The sequence below is a fragment of the Oncorhynchus mykiss genome, chromosome 3 (genome assembly GCF_057628025.1).
Source record: "Oncorhynchus mykiss isolate SJ-2025 chromosome 3, ASM5762802v1, whole genome shotgun sequence".
In the NCBI taxonomy this organism is placed as follows: domain Eukaryota; kingdom Metazoa; phylum Chordata; class Actinopteri; order Salmoniformes; family Salmonidae; genus Oncorhynchus; species Oncorhynchus mykiss.
In genome coordinates, this window is record NC_143024.1 from 44,481,450 (window position 1) to 44,500,997 (window position 19,548).

The 19,548-nt window shown below is 43.8% G+C and overlaps 1 protein-coding gene across 5 annotated transcripts; it reads left to right on the plus strand.

Annotated features, from left to right (window-relative positions):
* Positions 1–519: 519 nt before the first annotated feature.
* sybu (syntabulin (syntaxin-interacting)) lies at positions 520–16,909 on the plus strand. Of its 5 annotated transcripts, none has more exons than XM_021596219.3 (8): positions 520–1,106; positions 7,229–7,283; positions 7,599–7,785; positions 8,776–8,916; positions 12,762–12,861; positions 13,203–13,352; positions 14,817–14,972; positions 15,110–16,909. In XM_021596219.3, exons 2-8 carry the CDS (start codon positions 7,260–7,262, stop codon positions 16,269–16,271), a joined length of 1,920 nt encoding a protein of 639 aa, XP_021451894.2. In that variant the 5' UTR covers positions 520–1,106; positions 7,229–7,259; the 3' UTR covers positions 16,272–16,909. The 5 variants fall into 5 exon arrangements, with proteins under 5 accessions (XP_021451894.2, XP_021451910.2, XP_021451887.2 ...); XM_021596235.3 differs by having other exon boundaries at positions 591–1,106; positions 14,820–14,972; XM_021596212.3 differs by having other exon boundaries at positions 601–1,106; positions 8,722–8,916.
* Positions 16,910–19,548: the final 2,639 nt, after the last annotated feature.

The following is a 19,548-nucleotide window of genomic DNA, read 5'->3' on the forward strand; positions in this document are numbered from 1 at the left end:
TCTGACTGACACCCAATAGCTTAAGGATGCATAGCGCTAATTCTAGCTTCTTAGCATTAGCCAACCCTTATACCGAGATAGACAATTCAGTTAGCTACTACCAACCCTGCACAAACCTACAACTCTGCTGTTGCTGCACATTGACTTCATGGCTGTTCTGCAACATCTCTACCTCATTCACTGCTACCTCAACTTGCTCAACCTGCTTGCACTCTTTTGGAAGAGGTTCCGAATATCCAGATTCTGACTGAGTGACAGGCATTTTGCTGAGTGACGACATTGACATCTAACCGGTGCCGCTAGGGTGGTCAAGGGGTCAAGGGACGTGAGTGGTCCATTGCGATGTGAAATCTCGATCGATCACAGCAGGCACTGTGTCATTCTAGGGGCTCCTTTCAGTGCCTTCTGCCTAGCGCATTATATTGAATTGTTTATTTTTGTCACAAAAATGTGTCAGTAAAATGTTTTCTTATAAATACTGCATAGTGCAAGTGATGTGTGGTTATGGAAACTCATATCAGACTGAAATGTAAGAAGGTTGGGGGCTGGAGCAAAAAGCCCAGGTCTAATGACGCTACTGCTCAATTCCTGGACTCGCCCAGTGACTTCAGCACCATGGACAGGAAACCCATGCTGCGCCTCAATCGTACTGACATTGCCTGAGATGCAACTATATTGTTTCAAAATGTAGATATTTGTTGTTATTTCATGCATTTGTTGTTGTCACACATCCTGATCTTATTGTCTGTGTCATTTTGGGGGAACAAAATCTAATCTGAATCTCGCTACATAGGCTATGGGAGGCGGAAGAAGGCAATTTGAGGTCGGAACAATCATGCCTGCGTTATGTAACCCTACACTGCTGGAACATTGGTCATACTTGACTTCGAGCACGCGCTGTCACTGGTGGCGAGTGTTTAGCAGCTTCAACCTCGTCCAATCCTGTGTGCACAGTGTAATTTCCTCATATCAAAACACAGAGTGGGATGGGCTCCACAGTCAGACTCGTGAGGAACACTGGAGTAACGCGGGACTCGTTGTGGTGTCCGTGGTTTAGGCTACACGCGCATCCTTTGCGACTGGGGTAATCAACACCAAACATCCAAGCAAGTATAATTATATGTTTATGTAAATAGCTCGATGAAAAGATTTAGGAAAAAACAGGAATAGGAAAAACGATACGCATGTAATTCTGATTTCTAGCTGGCCTATGATGTTGTTTACTTTCCCATTTCGCACTAACCAAATGTTAAGGTGGGGCTGGTTGAAAAGATGGTCAGGTTAAGTTTGAACTCATGTTCAGCACCACGAGACAGTGGACAGCGCCACTGATTTCAACTGCGTATTACGATAATCCCATGGGCGACCATCCCCCCAATGCTTTGATATCTTTCTTCTGGGGTTACAAGAGCGACAATGCATGTTTTGGTAGCCATATTTCAGTACATTTATGGGTTAGACTATATGTTTTGCCTTCGTTGTTGGATTTTAGTAGAATGGTCTAAAATAATTTTCAAACCGTCAATATTAAGAATTTATACATGTGGCGGATAACTTTTGATATTAGGCCTACCTTTGATGTTAAAAAGGGGGAGACCTTCATCCAAGTCCATGAAGCACATCACATAATGTAATTTAAACATGGACAAACATGGTCAGCATTTGCAGAAACAGATATTATAAGGATATTAAGGAACGTTTTGCCGTCATAAATTGGTTGTCTGTATTCTCTCTGTACATAATGTGTGTATTTAGAGTGCACTGAATGGGATAACTGTTGATAACTGAATGTTATCAACCACCAAAAAGCAAATTAAAGCTTTTACACCTTGCCATTGCTTTTTTTTTATTTTATTTCACCTTTATTTAACCAGGTAGGCTAGTTGAGAACAAGTTCTCATTTGCAACTGCGACCTGGCCAAGATAAGGCATAGCAGTGTGAACAGACAACACAGAGTTACACATGGAGTAAACAATTAACAAGTCAATAACACAGTAGAAAAAAGGGGAGTCTATATATACATTGTGTGCAAAAGGCATGAGAAGGTAGGCAAATAATTACAATTATGCAGATTAACACTGTAGTGATAAATGATCAGATGGTTATGTACAGGTAGAGATATTGGTGTGCAAAAGAGCAGAAAAATAAATAAATAAAAACAGTATGGGGATGAGGTAGGTGAGAATGGGTGGGCTATTTACCAATAGACTATGTACAGCTGCAGCGATCGGTTAGCTGCTCAGATAGCAGATGTTTGAAGTTGGTGAGGGAGATAAAAGTCTCCAACTTCAGCGATTTTTGCAATTCGTTCCAGTCACAGGCAGCAGAGAACTGGAACGAAAGGCGGCCAAATGAGGTGTTGGCTTTAGGGATGATCAGTGAGATACACCTGCTGGAGCGCGTGCTACGGATGGGTGTTGCCATCGTAACCAGTGAACTGAGATAAGGCGGAGCTTTACCTAGCATGGACTTGTAGATGACCTGGAGCCAGTGGGTCTGGCGACGAATATGTAGCGAGGGCCAGCCGACTAGAGCATACAAGTCGCAGTGGTGGGTGGTATAAGGTGCTTTAGTGACAAAACGGATGGCACTGTGATAAACTGCATCCAGTTTGCTGAGTAGAGTGTTGGAAGCAATTTTGTAGATGACATCGCCGAAGTCGAGGATCGGTAGGATAGTCAGTTTTACTAGGGTAAGTTTGGCGGCGTGAGTGAAGGAGGCTTTGTTGCGGAATAGAAAGCCGACTCTTGATTTGATTTTCGATTGGAGATGTTTGATATGGGTCTGGAAGGAGAGTTTAGAGTCTAGCCAGACACCTAGGTACTTATAGATGTCCACATATTCAAGGTCGGAACCATCCAGGGTGGTGATGCTGGTCAGGCGTGCGGGTGCAGGCAGCGAACGGTTGAAAAGCATGCATTTGGTTTTACTATGGGTCTTTTATCTGTATTTTATGCACACCATAAGGTTCAGGATGATAAGGAAAATCTATGTTGGATTTGGGGGAAATCTATCAAAGCACTTTACAGAGCTGGACATTTTTAGATGTGGTTTCATTGGAGAAACTGTAATGTATTAGTTTGTGAACATCATCAAAAGACACCTAGACACCTTGAAACACATAGTTTCTATCATCCTGCTGAATGCTCACACACGTTTGCATGTTCTTACACACACGCACATATGCACACACACACACGCACACACGCACGCACGCACACACGCACGCACACACGCACACCCGCACGCACGCACACACACACACACACGCACGCACACACGCACACACACACACGCACGCACATACACACACATACACACACAAACACACACAAACCATACACAATACCTGCACATACACAACGTGTCCAATGAGCTTATGTTCTCTTTTTTAATATGGCTTTCAATAAATTATTATTATTATTATTGGACTATATAACAAAGCCAAGCAGGCAGACAATATACTGATTGAACAGAATGAGGATGCAGTATCATGAAGTAATTCCCAGCTCAGAAATAAAGTGTAGTGCAAATAACAAATAAAACAATAAGAAGTAAATGAAACCATCATACCCACTAAATTAGCTTTCATAACTAAATGAGTTATCTTGTTAAATATGAGCTTTCCATACCCTGCAGATCTGTGCAGCTATTTAAAGGCCCAGAGGTCTTATATATTTCCACACTATGAGGTTAGAAAAATACCGTGAAACTGTGAAAATTATGATAATGCCCTTTTAGTGTTAGAGCTGTTTGAATAGACCACCTAAAATGTCAGCCTGTTTTGGTGGGATGGCATTTTGGCCTGCCTGGTGACATCACCAGGTGGTAAATGTGTTAATAGACCAATAACAAAGAGTGTTCCAAACCTCTCTGCCAATGACAGCTAATTTCAGTTTTCCCCTTCCCACTCAGACCACTCCCAGACAGTCCTAGCAAAATTCTTCTTTGAGAAATTGCTCTTTGCTAAGAAGCTATTTTTGTTTCTTTTTGACCATTTTAATTTAAAACAGAAAATTACTGTTAACTCCCAGAGCTGAGGTCTATAGACTTTAGCTTGGTAAGCTAACATAGTCTTGTGCAAAACACCCAGGTTTGATGCCCAGTTGATTGCATAAGTTCCAGCCATAGGAACAAAGCCAGGAACACTGTGAACAACACAGCCAGGTCACCCATGATGCCAAATCAGTGGTAGACCTAAATCCATATCTGAGGACGTCAGGGGATTATGTGGAAACCATCCACAAGGGGCAACAGTGAGCGGTGTTAGTTTCAAGTAGGTTTATGTTTTTGATGTGGACAGGGATGGGTGTAAGGATCTGCTTCTGGTGCCAAAGGTTGCATGTTCAAATCCAGCTGTAGAAGTTGTTTTTTTAGATTTTTGTCCCTTAACTAAATCATTCAGAGTTAATGCCTAAGCATCTGCCTCTGGTGCCAGGTTGCAATTTTGAATCCAGCAATAGAAAGTTGTTTTTTTAGATTTTTCCCCCCAAACCTTAACCCTTACCATAGCCCATTCGGAGTTAATGCCTAACCTTAAGATTTTGGAGTTAATGCCTAAACCTGGCCCTAACCTTAAAAATTCAGAGTTAATGCCTTAACCTGGCACTAACCTTAAACATGTAGAGTTAATGCCCAAACCTGGCCCTAACCTTAAAAATTCAGAGTTAATGGCTGAACTTAACCTTAAACACTTCGACATTTGACATTGGGAACAAATGTAACCCTGGAGGTGCCTTGATAGATAGAGACCTGGGTGAAGGGTTGACAGCCTCAGATTCACAGAGAGGTGTTGACCAACGTGACCATCTCCACAGCGGCGTCTGGCGCTCTGGCTGTTGTCAGAATTAAACGTTTGTCCATGTTCGTCCATCTTTCTCAAGCGTCAAATTTCGATTGAGAAAGATGGACAAACATCTAATTCTAACGTGAGACCGTGAGAGCTTGTTGCAGCCATACGGCTCCCGCTGTGGAGATGCTCATGTTGTTTTGCATCTTATCTACTGAGAGCATGCTTGGGCAGGCTTAGATAAAAACATCTCTCTGTGAATCTGAGGCTGTCAACCCTCCACCCAGGTCTCTAAGGGACCACCAGGGTTACATTTACCTGCTTGGAAAATGAAATGTTTAAAAAAATATTTTGTAACAGAAAGCGAAAATATGTGCTTGTTATTTGACAAGTCCAGGTAGTCCTTCACCGTTTCAGTCCATTTCCTTTGACCTTTTCTTCTACCTGGGTCATTCCTCATGACCCAGGAGGAGGTTTACAAGCACTACCGAGATTCAATCAGCATTGAGACACTGTATGGACATGATACTATAACAACTATTGAGTATAGCAATGCACAAACTTGATAGCATTTTCCTGACATTGATTGCTGTTGAAGTGCACAAAGACAATGGCTCACGTGCACTTACTCATATGGGAGCACACCTGACCTTGTTCCAGTCTGTAACACTCCCCCCACACTGCCATAGGCCACTCCCAAAGTAAACAACATTGACATTTTTTATGTTGCAGGAGGAAAACCTTCCTATTGCACTCTCGGAAGATGCTGAACATAGAACTGTCTGCAAATTTAATTGACCCAATTTAGCCTGTCTTCCTTGCAGTAATTTTCCTCTGTTGCTAAGTCTGTTGCTAGGGCATTGTTTGGTGGGTAGCTCTGTGACTGTGCCTGCTGCCTAATCTGATTCCACTCTGAAGCTGTGTGCCAGCTATCCAGAGGCGGGTAGAAACAAAAGGAAAACATATCGAGGCATAAAATGCTGGCGTACTGCTGTTTTATTGTGATGCTCATGACACACTTCTCAGTTGCCTTAAGAGGTACAAAAAGCTGAACTAATTTCGGGGGAACATTTGGGGTGTTCTCATATCAGGGCTGGGGGACCTAGAAGACTAAAAGTGCATACAATCTGGTATAAAACCTGCCTTCAAGTATTATTTTTTGTGGTTTAACTGTTTAACTGATTTCTTTGCCCTTACTTGCTGAAAACGTACCTGTAGTGGAAGACATGATGGTCAGGCTACACAGTGTATTTCAAGAGGGGTGTTTGCTTGGTGACAGGGACAGCTGCTATATTTACCAACATCCTGGGTGCCATGCAGTCAAAATAAAGAGAGAGCAGCTGGACTGTAACGGGGGGGGGGGAAGAAGTCTGGATTCAGGAAAGCGATAACGACCTTAGGGGTCAATTACGTCATTCTTGATGTAAAAAAGGAGAAGGCTAAAGACGTACACACTTACATAACCAACTCCTTTAAGCGATGATGCTAAGCGGCACAACATTCAACAGGAGAGAGGGAATGGATAAAGAATGGAGGTATGTTATAATGTGCAGTCAGGCATTATGTGAACCTTGAATTATTCAGCCGTCAAACATCAATAAAACATACACTTTTGTGCATGTACTGGTGCCTGGAGGCCTTTGCATGTCTAAGTCAAAAATGGAGAGGGTGAATTGAACTACCTGTATAGGGAATGTGAAAATTGATATACAACCCAAACATTGTACACTATTATTCTGTAATTCTTATCTCAATATTCAGTGAGCGGTTTGCCGGTGTGTTACTCTCTGGTGTCATCTATTTGGCAGGAAAAAGGCTCTTTGGCACAGGATCCCAAAAGGAAGAAATGATGTCATATTTCTGTTTTTTTTATTTTTTATCTTGGCAGAATAACTCATGGCACTTAGTCAACCTCTTTCTTATAGATGTTTGAAGATGCTGCTGTCTGTTTTCCACCTGGTGGGACATCATTTAGAAATACATGAATAAATTAAGAGTTAGAACTGCACCCAGTTCCTATCTGCAGCGTCATTCACAACTAGATTTCATTTCAATTACATCGATACGTAATCGGATAATGCGTTTTTAGGTTGTTGCATTTTTCTGTGAAGGACAGTAAAGCTTTGGTTTTATTGGAAGTAAGAAACGGTCTCATGCCTTTGTTCCATGTTTGAGGAAATACATGCAAAATATTTTCAAGTATATTTTCCATCTGGTAGCCTATTTTTGATGTGGGTCTCACTGGTTTAATGACCAAGGTCCGGTCAGTGTCTGTGCCATCTGTGCCAGGCAGGGGTGGACGTGGGCGGGGGTGACATGATTTACATAACAGATTCCAGACAGAGTCGCCCCTTGTTCGTAAAGGGTTCAGTGCCAGTGTGCCACGTCATGATGCCTTGGACAGAAATACATCTCACCTAGTTTTACTTTTCTCACAGATCCAAAGGGGAAAAGGCAGCGTTAAGCACCATGGGACCATTCCAGGAATATGAGGTGCGTGTCATTGCAACACTTTCAAAGTCAATCATTCTTGCTATATTAGACTATCATTTTGAATCTTAACAATTCAGCTAATATTTTGGTTAAAATTTCACATCATGAGAATGATAGTTATCTAATCTAGACTGTCACAGTCACAATAGCAGACCATAATTAGTTCCTGACTGTGTTGCTGTGACAGAGCTAGTGAGACAAAAACAAAATGCGCAAAGTTGCATTTGTGCACACCGATTCTGATATGAATCTGATTTGTTCTTGTGGCAAAAATTCAAGTGGCGAGCATAGTTGTGATACTTGTATGGTGCTCAGGAAAAGAAGTCGCCAGGGAAGGAGAGCCCCCGCAGCCGCATCCCACGCTTGATCCTCCATCCTTTCCAGCCTAATGAGAAAGGGTCACCCCTGTCCGAATCACCCATTTCAGAGGAGGAGGGTAAGGACTGTGACATCAGCTCGGACAACTCCAAACGGACCATCAGCACCAACAGCTTTTGCTCAGGTATGTGGTTCCCATGTTTCAGATCAAGGTTAAGGTACATCCTAAAAGTCTAAAGTAGTTTCCTCTTCTAATCTCACTAAATGTAGCTGAAAACATCAAATTGATAGGAATTTGCTTTCACCTGTCACTATTGTCACATTTTTATGGCTGCCAGGGCAGTTCTGGCAATGGCAGATGGGCTGGTCTATCTAAATAGAATCTTTTGGGTGCAGAGTGAATGGCCGCGTGTGTTAGCAATGCCCAGGACGATTTCCGATACCAGTCCAACCCTGCAGCCAGCGTTCATCATATAAAAATGTCTGAAATCATGCTAACACACTTATGTCGGCTTTGTTATGCCATTCTGGCCAAGTAGGCCGAATCCACATCTTATCACATACTAGTCAGGGCGTTGGTTACATAATCATGCATTGGAGATTTTGTGAGTGTTGCCAAGTCAAACTGTGTAAAGAGAAGTCCTCATCATATCATATGAAAGCTTGTTGATTACTGTTGTTTCAAACAACTAGCATACTGTTGCAACAAATTTGAATTACACAAGGCTACTAACCTACCACAAACAACAAAGTTGGCAAGCATAAAAGTTTGCACAATAGTTGGCATTATTCCAAAAATGACCTAGCCGTCTGTAGTAGGCCTAGATTCTTTTCTCTATCAACATTATTTTGACAACAGTTACACCTAACCAAAATGAGGTTACAACATATTGACGTATATTGAATAACATTAAGTCATCATGGAAGTTCCTCGTCACCCCTTTCGCCTCCCTTCAGCTTCCACAACACAGTGCTGTGGCGTTGGTAACATGAACACGGTTGGTTGGATGAGTTACAGTATGAACAGATACGAGGGAGTGAACCTCGAGCTCTGTATGATTGATTGACTGCTGTGTGTTCCATGCTGCATGCGTATTCTTGGCTATACCTGTCTACATAGATGACACCGGCTGCCCCAGTAGTCAGTCTGTGTCCCCCTCCAAAACCCCATCAGGCTCAGACAACAGTCCGCATGGCTCCCCCACGCCCACCGCCGAGTGCAAGACCAAGGTGAAGAGGGTGAGGGTGATGGAAGAGTGGCACGCACCCCCGGCAAGGCACAAGAGGGAGCAGCGATCGTCCACATTGCCCAGAGGTAGGCTACTGCAGGGAATGGCTTCAGTTTTTTTTTGTAGGTGGGGTTAGGAGGATCATACATCCTAGTAGATCTTAGGCCAGGGCTGACCAACCTTCTTCCTGGAGATCTACCGTCCTGTGGGTTTTCAGTCCAACCCTAATTTAACACACCTGACTCTACTAATTAGCTGCTCAACAAGACCTTAACGAGCTGAATCAGATACGCTGAATTAGGGTTGAACTGAAAACCTACAGGACAGTAGATCTCCAAGGAAGAGGGTTGGGCAGCCCTGTCTTAGGCATTTCTCTCAGTGCTCATTCTGTGTATTTGTTTGATTTCAGTACTTGTCTAACTGTCAATTAAAATAGATCTACAAAATACATCTACATCAGATTAAAATATATATGAAATAGCCATGTGAAATGGTTTCTTGTAGACCAGGGTTGGGCTCAATTTGAATTGAAAGCAGTCAATTCAGGAAGTAAACTAAAAATCACAATCCAATAATAGAAAAAAAGGGCATTTATTTTCAATGACTTCTCTATAAACTCAAAAGTAGAAGCTATTTATTTCATTTTGTTTTTAAATGTCTGCATTTTAAATTCTAATCATTTCCTACTTGACTGCCTTTAATTCAAATTGAGCCCAACCCCGATTTCTACATGGTTTGTGTGTATACACTATCTGCATAGTATTGTTTTCATGTAATTTTAGCAGTAGAAAATAAGTGTAACTGATGTGAAATGGCTAGCTAGTTAGCGGTGTGAGCGTTAATAGTGTTTCAATCGGTGACGTTACTTGCTCTGAGACCTTGAAGAAGTTGTCCCCTTTGCTCTGCAAGGGCCATGGCTTTTGTGGAGCGATGGGTAATGATGCTTCGTGGGAGGCAGTTGTTAATGTGTGCAGAGGGTCCCTGGTTTGAGCCCAGGTAGGGGTGAGGAGAGGGATGGAAGCTAAACTGTTATATTGGTGCCGTGACCCGGATCACTGGTTGCTGTGGAAAAGGAGGAAGTCAAAAGGGGGGTGAGTGTAACCGATGTCAAATGGCTAGCTAGTTAGCGGTGTGAGCAATAATAGTGTTTCAATCGGTGACGTCACTCACTCTGAGACCTTGAAGTAGTTGTTCCCTTTGCTCTGCAAGGGCCGTGGCTTTTGTGGGGCAATGGGTAACAATGCTTCGTGGGAGGCAGTTGTTGATGTGTTCAAGCCCATGTAGGGGTGAGGAGATGGACGGAAGCTAAACTGTTACATAAGCAACAATGATTTGCTTGGGAGAATGGGAGAATCTCAATTGCAAAACATCCATAGGAGGAGACAGTCAGAGTGGCAGGACCTCTGGCTTTCTCGTCCAATGGGGTTTGAGAAGGAGGCGAGACGCTAAACCTTTTTTTTATGAGTATGCAATTGAGGTTCTCCCTATGGTTACATCCCAAATATCTCTCCTACCTCTCACAGTGTACACTTGTTCACTTCCCTTCATGGATTTGAAAGGAACTGACTGGTATAAGACTTATGATAGAAATGTCCTCTAGCCCATGTCTACACCAATCCAATGCTTTTACCTTTCTGGGGAATAATGAACAAGTGCAGGAAGAAGGAGATATTATTGGGACACTCAATGGTTGTGTTCCACTGCTCAGACATTGCATGTATTAACCAATGGTTGTGTTCCACTGCTCAGACATTGCATGTATTAACCAATGGTTGTGTTCCACTGCTCAGACATTGCATGTATTAACCAATGGTTGTGTTCCGCTGCTCAGACATTGCATGTATTAACCAATGGTTGCATGACACCACATCTTCTGTGCCTTTGGGCACCAGATTGCTGACATATGATGTGGTTAGCCGATATATAAAATACTTATCTAGGCTTTGTAAAATCTGGCATGTGTCAGCAAGGTCTGTGCTGAAGAATGCCAACAATGAGGGGATTCGATTAATCTGGCCCGGGGATCCCGTTTAAAGCCCACGTTGAAGTTGGCTCAAAACAAAAGTGATGTAATTAAGCATGTGGAGTAATGAGTAGGATTCTGTGTTTTCACATGCTAAATTTGAAAAAAGTTTGAAAATTCAAATATATACTGTATGGAAAATAGATGCATGTTTCTGGACGATTCGCCATGCTGCCTTTTATCATGACCGATAAACGAAGATTACTGTTTGATTTTAGATGGGCACTCCTTCCTTACTCCTTTTGCCCGTTCACGTCACGCAACCCGAGGCTCAGCATAATTGAATCCGACCAAACGCCTTAATCAAGGTTCAAATCCAGAGAGGCTGCTGATTGGATAAATAATGTTGGACTTGAGGTTTTCCAATTAGGCCGAGTAGCAGTCAGTCTTCACGTTGTACTTGCACTAAATTCACTCACCCAGTGTTGAAGGTTCAGTTTAGTTGTTATTTAATCACAAATTCACTGTGAGCACTTTACTATGGTTTTATCGAATGGGAAGAGATGCTACTCAGGTATGTCATTTATTTCAGGAGTTTACCCATCACTGATTAGGGAGAATGATGTTCTACCCACATATTGAGTTGCCACGCTGGCTCATTCTGAGAGTGATTATTTTGTTTGAGAATGCAATATTGCAATAGTATTTTTGCACTAATTTAGCAACATGTCTTCAGAGGTTATTTATGGAATAAAATTGGTTGTCATGATACAGCTCTACTGTAGGTACGTTAGGTTGGCCCTGTTCTTTTCATTAATAATCTGGTCTGAATCTTTACTAGGTGATATGATGCTTAAATGTACTATGTTTGGTTTTCTAGGGATTAACTGGATTTAAAATGTTTTTATGAAGGGGTTGATGCAAAACGATATGTACAAATTGTATCGGCCCTTCATGTCAGTAGATTACTGTATGAGGGAGGGAGAGGTTAGGCCAAGGGATGCCACAGCCTGTCCTGCAGCCACCAGACAGGTGAGTGGCGGATCTCATGGCCTTTCCCGATAATGGACTAAAGGAACCCGATGTTATTCCTTATAGTCCAATCAACTCACAGGTTCAGTTTCAGAGGTGAATTGGCTCTGGCAGCCAAATACTCCATTTAAATTGAGTCGGTTCTAAACTTTGCCCTCTAATTTCATATCACAAATGCAAAATCTACTTGCTGTACACTGTTTTAAATTGCAGCTGACAGTATTGTTCAATGACACAGGTGTTCGAAGACTCAGATAGTCAACTACCAGTGCTACTTAGCTGTCTTCTGTCTGTAAACAAGCGCTATAACATGGAACTATGTCCTTGTGGGAAACCTATGAAAGGTTAAATTGCTACACACCTTTATCAGCGAGAAAAAAATAAAGATTCGTTCCATATGTTTCCAAACCCGTACTGTAAGCGACGCATGTTAAAGTTCAAGTACGAGCGTTGGGGCTCATAATAAACTCGCTCGGCCAGTAGAGCCTATCGTCAATAGGCGCTAAAGGTAGTTAGTGTCTATGAATGGGTTAGCGGGTGAGGCTGCATTTATTAGGTACCCTCTCGTGCAAGGTTGAACTGATCGGGCCTGCTTATTTTATGGCAGCTGTATAATCTAATAGCCTCTGCTTGAATCATGCCATTGTTGCCAACCACAAACGCTTTGCAGCAGGATGACGCTATTCGGTTTGTTTACCGTTTTGAAGTGGCTCACGTGGTGTTTAAAAATATATATATATATATATATATATATGATGTTTTTGACATCTGAATGCAGAGAAGTTGATTCTTGAAATAGACATGGAACACAACTGCAAGATGTGTAGTCATGGAAAAGCAGAATGCAAGTGTGTGTGTATGGCATGTGTTTAGTGTGTCCTGCCTGCTGATGCCAGGTCAGTAGTAATATCCTGATGTGTTTGTCTGACTCTGCAGGTAGTGAGGCAGACTTCAGCTCCTCCAGCAGCACTGGCAGCCTAAAGCGAGGGGGGAGCCTGGCCCACAGCTCCACAGGGAAGAAGATCTCCTCACGCAGGTGCTGTATGGGGTGGCTCTGTTTCTCTACTGCCTCCATTGTAGAAGCAGACACACCATGCCTTTACCATTTATCTTCCCCCACTAGTGGGTGTTATACTTAAAAGGCCTGTTTTCCCTGACCCAGATTCAGCCTGATCCTAAACTAAAATGCACTTTCAACAAAAAAAACGTAATTGGGTCTGGGAAACTGTTCCAATAATAGCTATGCTATTTTTTTTTATTGCTGTATATTTCCCCGCCCCCACTGGTATTTTGTTTTTTTCAATGATAAATGCACAACATTACAAGACTGGTATTGTGGAAAATGTCTTCTCTAGCTTTGCCTGTCTTTCCCCACAGTCGGGGTGCCCACATCAGGAGCCTCCCTGTGTTCAAGCTGGCAGGGATCCCCTCAGCATCCCGTGATGCAGAGCTCTATGCCCCGTACAGGACAGTTCCCTCATCCACCACCAACAGCAGCAGCAACTCTAGCCCCACAGTACCCTCCAGGTAAAAAGCCATGTCAATAATTCCACCTAGCCTATCGAAGGACACGCGCAACTACCATGGTCCTATCCTTTCCGATCAACATGAAATGCCCTATGAAGAAGGGGTTAGGGGTCAATTTGTAATGACGCATATGTTGCTCTGTGAGGGGTGGGCATTCATTAGGTGGGGCAAGGGTGGATAGATTAGGCTCTGTGCTGGGACTTTTTGTCTTCTCCCCTACCCCTCCTGAGGGATTATATCGGTCAGGATTGGGCTATACTGAGATTAGAGGATTTTATAAACAGTCAGGATTATTTTGGTGTGTGGGTGTCAACCTTGGGTTTATAGGAGAGGAAGAGTTCATTAATATTTCATCCTATCTCAGTCGCTAGCCAGACATGCTTGCCTGGCTGCATCCCTGCCTTCTTTTTCACTTACTGTCTGACATTTGTGGTCGCGCTTCTGGGTTCTCATGTTGCTATGTGGCAGAATATTCACTTGAGGGTTCCTGTGCTGCCATGACAGCAGCACTGCTCAAACAAGCTCAACCTTGCCTTTCTGCTCAGACTGTAAAAATAACTAACCAGAGTCCTCTTGAATTCAGCCCACAGGCTTAACATGATTCATTCTCTATGCAACACAGAGAATACTTATGTACTTATGGATCTTATGCGGACGTGAAAATGTCCACAACTGCATATGTTTCTCAAGTCATTTTTATTGCTACAGGATTTTTGTCCTTGTTCCCCTCCGCTCTCTTCTGCCTGGCTGGGTTTTGTGTGACGTCCTAGTTCTCTCACTACCTTCTGCTAGCCTGTTCTATTTCTGGCAGGGATGCAGAGAGCTCGCATCAAAGAACAAGTCCCAGGTTGTTGCTAGGATATAGCGCTAGCTTTTAAGCCTGTTTGTAAGAGGGGCTGCTCTGCATATTAGCCAAATCCATTCTCTGAAACAAATGTTTCATCAACCCTTTTTTTAAAAACCTGAGCCCTGATCACAGGGATATTCCAGAACTGCTAATGTACAATTGAAGGTTAATGTGCTTGAAATGATAAATGTAGGCATTTCAGGGATTTCTCAGTCAAAAACACTTACCTTGTAGACTAGAGTAGAGCAAATGTCATTTGGGCTTTCCCCTCCCAATTCATTGTTTTCCTATCTATCCCTGCAAGCTTTTGACCAACCTGGCATTTTAGCTTTTTTTGCAGCATGAAGTCTGCTGGCTGGTTAGCTTGTGTCCCAGTCGGACTTTGAACTTTGCATCGTGCAAGTTGCACCATTTTTTTTTTTTTGTTGCATGGCCTAGTTCCTTCCCCACAGAACTGAGGGAGCGTACTTTAGATGGGGCACAGTACAGGATGGTGTGTATAATAGATGTGGTGTCCTCTTCATCAGTATCCATATTGAGAAAGATGGCGTCTGACCAGTAGAACATACAGTATGTGACTCGGGGCAAAGGTGCAATTTCCTGTCTTGTCTCCCCAGAAGGATGACCCCCAGAAGATACCACTCCTGTGGGGACAACCATGGCATCAGACCCCCCAATCCAGAGCAGTACCTCACCCCCCTGCAACAGAAGGAGGTGGCCATTCGCCACCTGAGGAGCAAGCTGAGGGAGGTGGAGAACACCGTCCACGACAGGTTACCTTCTCAGTGAACATCACGTTTAGCTTATTTTCTAAATTCATCCCATAGAGTGCATTCCACCTACAGTGTAGCCAAACATTGCAATCCCACACAGCTGTAGCTACTAGCTGACCCTCTCTTTTCTCCCTCAGGGAGTCTGAGATTGAGAATCTCAAGTCCCAGCTGGGACGGATGAGGGAGGACTGGATCGAGGAGGAGTGCCACCGCGTCGAGGCACAGCTGGCCCTAAAGGAGGCACGAAAGGAGATCAAGCAGCTCCGGCAGGTTGTAGAGACCATGAAGAGCAGCCTGATGGAGAAGGACAAGGGCATCCAGAAGTACTTTGTTGACATCAACATCCAGAACCGCAAGCTGGAGTCCCTGCTGCACAGCATGGAGATGGCCCAGAGCGGCTCCACGCTGCAAGACGAGCCAACCATGGACTTCATCTGTGGCGACTCCGACTCCCCTGTTAACGACCAGCAGGGGGAGGTGGGTGACCAGGCGGTGGAGGAGATGGTGGACAGTGGGCTGCTGGTCAACGACAACCTGGAGCACGTGCTCATGTCCACGGCGGTGGACTCCAGCCACGACTCTAGCGGTAAGCTGCGCTGCCACCCAGAGGCTGGTCCGGGGGTGTCCACTCTACTCCACAGTCTGGAGGAGAAGGTCACACCACTGCCTTCACCACCCTCCAACACGTTCTGCTGCAGCACACTCCCCTTCCCTGCTCCAGAGGACAAGGCCGTTCAGACCGAGGTGGTGTCCTTCCCTCCTGACCTGCACACCCTCCTGCTGCACTTGCTGAAGCTCCATGGTGGTGCAGTTGGAGATGCTCTCCTCCCAGCTTCTACCAGCCTTCTAGAAATCCCAGCACTGCAGGGCCCAGCCTCGACCCCTCTCCCATCCAGCCCTAACCAGTCCACCTTAAGCCTGCCTAGCCCCAGCCAGCCCACACCAGTTTTGCCAGTGAGCCCTGACATGTCCAGTGATTCAGGCCTGTGTTGCTCAGACCCTGAGGTGATGGTCTCCATGCGCTTCATGGAGGAGCTGGATTTTGAGGTGAGCAGTGAGGAGCCCTGCAGGGCCCCCGAGATGGACGTGGTCAACAAACGCTATTGGAGCAGCAGCTTCCTTGTCGATCTTGTTGCTGTGGCCGTACCAGTGTTGCCCACGGTGGCCTGGCTGTATTCCCGGCATGGCGTGGATGGGGCGGCACCAGTCTACAACATCGCAGCACTGATCCGTGGCTGTTGCATGATGGGCTTGCACTCTCTCCGTCATGTCACTCATCATCATGGGGCAGATGTGTAACGAACGGCCTCTGACCCCTGCATGCACAGCCCGACCCCTCAACTTGAAGCACTTATACATCAGTTAATCAAAGAGTATTTGTGAAAATCTTTAGTTTTTCTACACTTGAGAATATTAAAGCTACTGTTATTAATTTAGGTTCCCACGCGGTTACTTTGCACTGTGTACAGTTGTGAGTTATGTGAAATTTATGGTGAAGGGATTTTATTTACTTTCCATCTGTTCTGTTATCATAATTGTGTCTAAATGGATAATCTGAGTAGGTGGTTATGCATCATTGATGTCCTGGGCTGGCACTAGTTACCCCTACTTAAAGCAACTATGTTATTTTTCTGAAAGTATTAGGATTTCTGAGGGTGGGGATGAAATTGAATGTTAGTTTAAGCAAGCGTTTGTAATGGTTTATGTTCCCAAATCTTAAACCTGCAGCCAAAGCTTCATTAGTGAACGTTCACTCAATGTTTATTTTTCTACCTGGGAGTAGAGCTTTTTACGTACGTGTGTAACAAATTGTTGATGGGAGTATGAGCTCAATGCTTCGAAACATCCCATACTCGTTTGTGCCTGAGCTACTTTGTGTAATACTCTTAACATCAAATGTCCTAATATATTTATTAAAGCATGATAATCCAATCCATGTTTGATTCCTCTTGGGCATTTTCTGGTGGGAAGGGTTGAGCAGACTTTCATCCCAAGCATTTCTATAGTGACCATACATTCTACATGCCATATCTAGCAACAGCACACAACCGTTGTCTCATTCTACAACCAATTGAGATGCATCGTTCAGCTCTTGTCTTTCTCATGGGTGCCAATTTCAATTGATTATTTTCATAGTTTCTCTTTAAATGCCAACAAGAAGGATATTTCAGTGAGAAAATGAAACTAAAGAGACTTCTCGGATGTACTGTTTTTAATCTCCAGAGTAGAGGGGGAATTCTCAATTGCAAAGCCACGTGTCAGAGGCCAGCTCTGAGAACAGCAGAACACAATGTTCCCGGCCCCAAACACGAGGGTATGTGTTTCTGCATCCGCACAACAGCTCTTAACTAAGGAACAAGTTCAAATGAATTAATAAACTGATCTCTGAGCCTTTCCATATGACTGCATAATACACTGAACAAAAATAAAAACGCATTATGTAAAGTGTTTGAGCCTAAATTAAAGATCCCAAATATTTTCCATATGCTCAAAAAGCTTCTCATTTCGTGCACAAATTAGTTTGCATTTCTCCTTTGACACATTCACCTGACAGGTGTGGCATATCAAGAAGCTGATTAAATGGCATGATCATTACACAGGTGCACCTTGTGCTGGGGACAAGGCCACTCTAAAATGTGTAATTTTGTCACATCTGTGGCATAAGGTTTTGAGGGAGCATGCAATTGTCATGCGGACTGCAGGAATGTCAACCAGAGCTGTTGCCAGAGAATTAAATGTTAATTTCTCTACCATAAGCCGCCTCCAACGTAGTTGTGGAGAATTTGTCAGTACATCCAACTGGCCTCAACCTCAGACCATGTGTAACCACGCATGCCCAGGACCTCCACATCCAGGTTCTTCACCTGCGGGATTGTCTTTTCTTCACCAGGGTCTTGACCTGATTGCTGTTCGACGTCGTAACTGACTTCAGTGGGCAAATTCTCACCTTCAATGGCCACTGGCACACTGGAGAAGTGTGCTCTTCACGGATGAATCCCGGTTTCAACTGTACTGGGCAGATAGCAGCGTGTATGGCGTCATGTAGGCGAGCAGTTTGCTGATGTCGGCGTTGTGCATCATGGTGGCGGTGGGGTTATCGTACGGGGTTATGGTACACAATTGCATTTTATAGAATGCACAGAGACACCGTGATGAGAACCTGAAGCCCATTGTCGTGCCAATCATCTGTCGCCGTAACCTCATTTTTCAGCATGATAAATCACAGCCCCATGTCACAAAGATCTGAACACAATTCCTGGAAGCTGAAAAATGTCCCAGTTCTTCCATGGGCTGCATACCCACCAGACATGTCACCCACTGAGTATGTTTGGAATGCTCTGGATCTACGTGTACAACAGTGTGTTCCAGTTCCCACCAATATCCAGCAATTAAGCACATTGAAGAGGAGTGGAACAAGACTCCACAGGTCACAATCAACAGCCTGATCATCTCTATTCGAAGGAGATGTGTCACACTGCATGAGGCAAATGGTGGTCACACCAGATACTGGCTGGTTTTCTGATCCAGGACCCTAACTCTTTTTTAAGGTATCTGTCACCAATAGATGCATATCTGTATTCCCAGTCATGTGATATCCATAGATTAGGGCCTAATTCATTTATTCAATTGACTGACCATCTTCGAAGAAAGGTCATGCCACAGATCAGCAGTGACTGTTTACACACACACAATGTTTTCACTTGTCACGTTACATCTATGTTTGTGTGAGGGTTAAAGTAAATCTAATCAACTGGCAGACTGATGAAATGAGACTAGAGTTGGAATGAGAAGCCCCATGCGATGCTAAATAACCCGTTTCCCCTCTGCCATATGGGGATGTTGCATTACATAACCATGACCCTCTGTTCATTAGAGTGCAAGGAGACTGATGAATCATTCCATCTGTTGTAATCTCTCTCTGCAACCAGGCCTGGTAGAAAAGAGAAGGTTGAATCAATATGAGGAGGGGGGATGGAGTCATGCTGCGTTCGTAACCAGTGGGAAGTGGGAATTTATCACAGACGAATGGCCCTCCAACAGGTAATTACTAGTGGGGAACTCATCTATCCTCCTGAGCTCTCTCATTTGTCTCACCTGCTGACTTCTGACATCAACTACTAAGGAAATTACATTGATAACAGCATTTTCAGCAGTTAAATGCTATAAAACTTTATAAAAGGCAATCTTTTAATATGGTTTTTGAACATCATTTGTTTACATCCTTGATAGCTGAACTTTTAGATAATGGTTTGCTCAGCTGGTTGGCCATTAGCCATCTGGCGTTTCCCAACGGGTTCATAGCATGTGAATGCATCCAACTGTTATTTATGACTTCACAACTGGTCAATTCCCACCTCCCACTTGGTTACGAATGCAGCATTAGCTGAGTTCAGGGCTGCCTCAATTTGTCTTTCTTTGATTCCATGCATCCTATCTCCATGCATCCTTCTCAATTGTATTGGAGATGATGAACCAAGGTCCCTCCCATCTGACCTTCTCCAATGCATTCTGAGGAGGCGATGCGGTAAGATGTGAGGAATCAAGGAGAGATGGATTGATATACCAACAGAATAAA

Bases quoted from the DNA above. Each gene is read 5' to 3' on its own strand.
- sybu (XM_021596212.3), top strand. From the start codon at position 7,260: ATGGGACCATTCCAGGAATATGAG. The intron at 7,786-8,721 runs GTATGTGGTTCC...CTGTCTACATAG, and splicing joins CACCAACAGCTTTTGCTCAG to ATGACACCGGCTGCCCCAGT. The intron at 14,973-15,109 runs GTTACCTTCTCA...TTTCTCCCTCAG, and splicing joins GAGAACACCGTCCACGACAG to GGAGTCTGAGATTGAGAATC.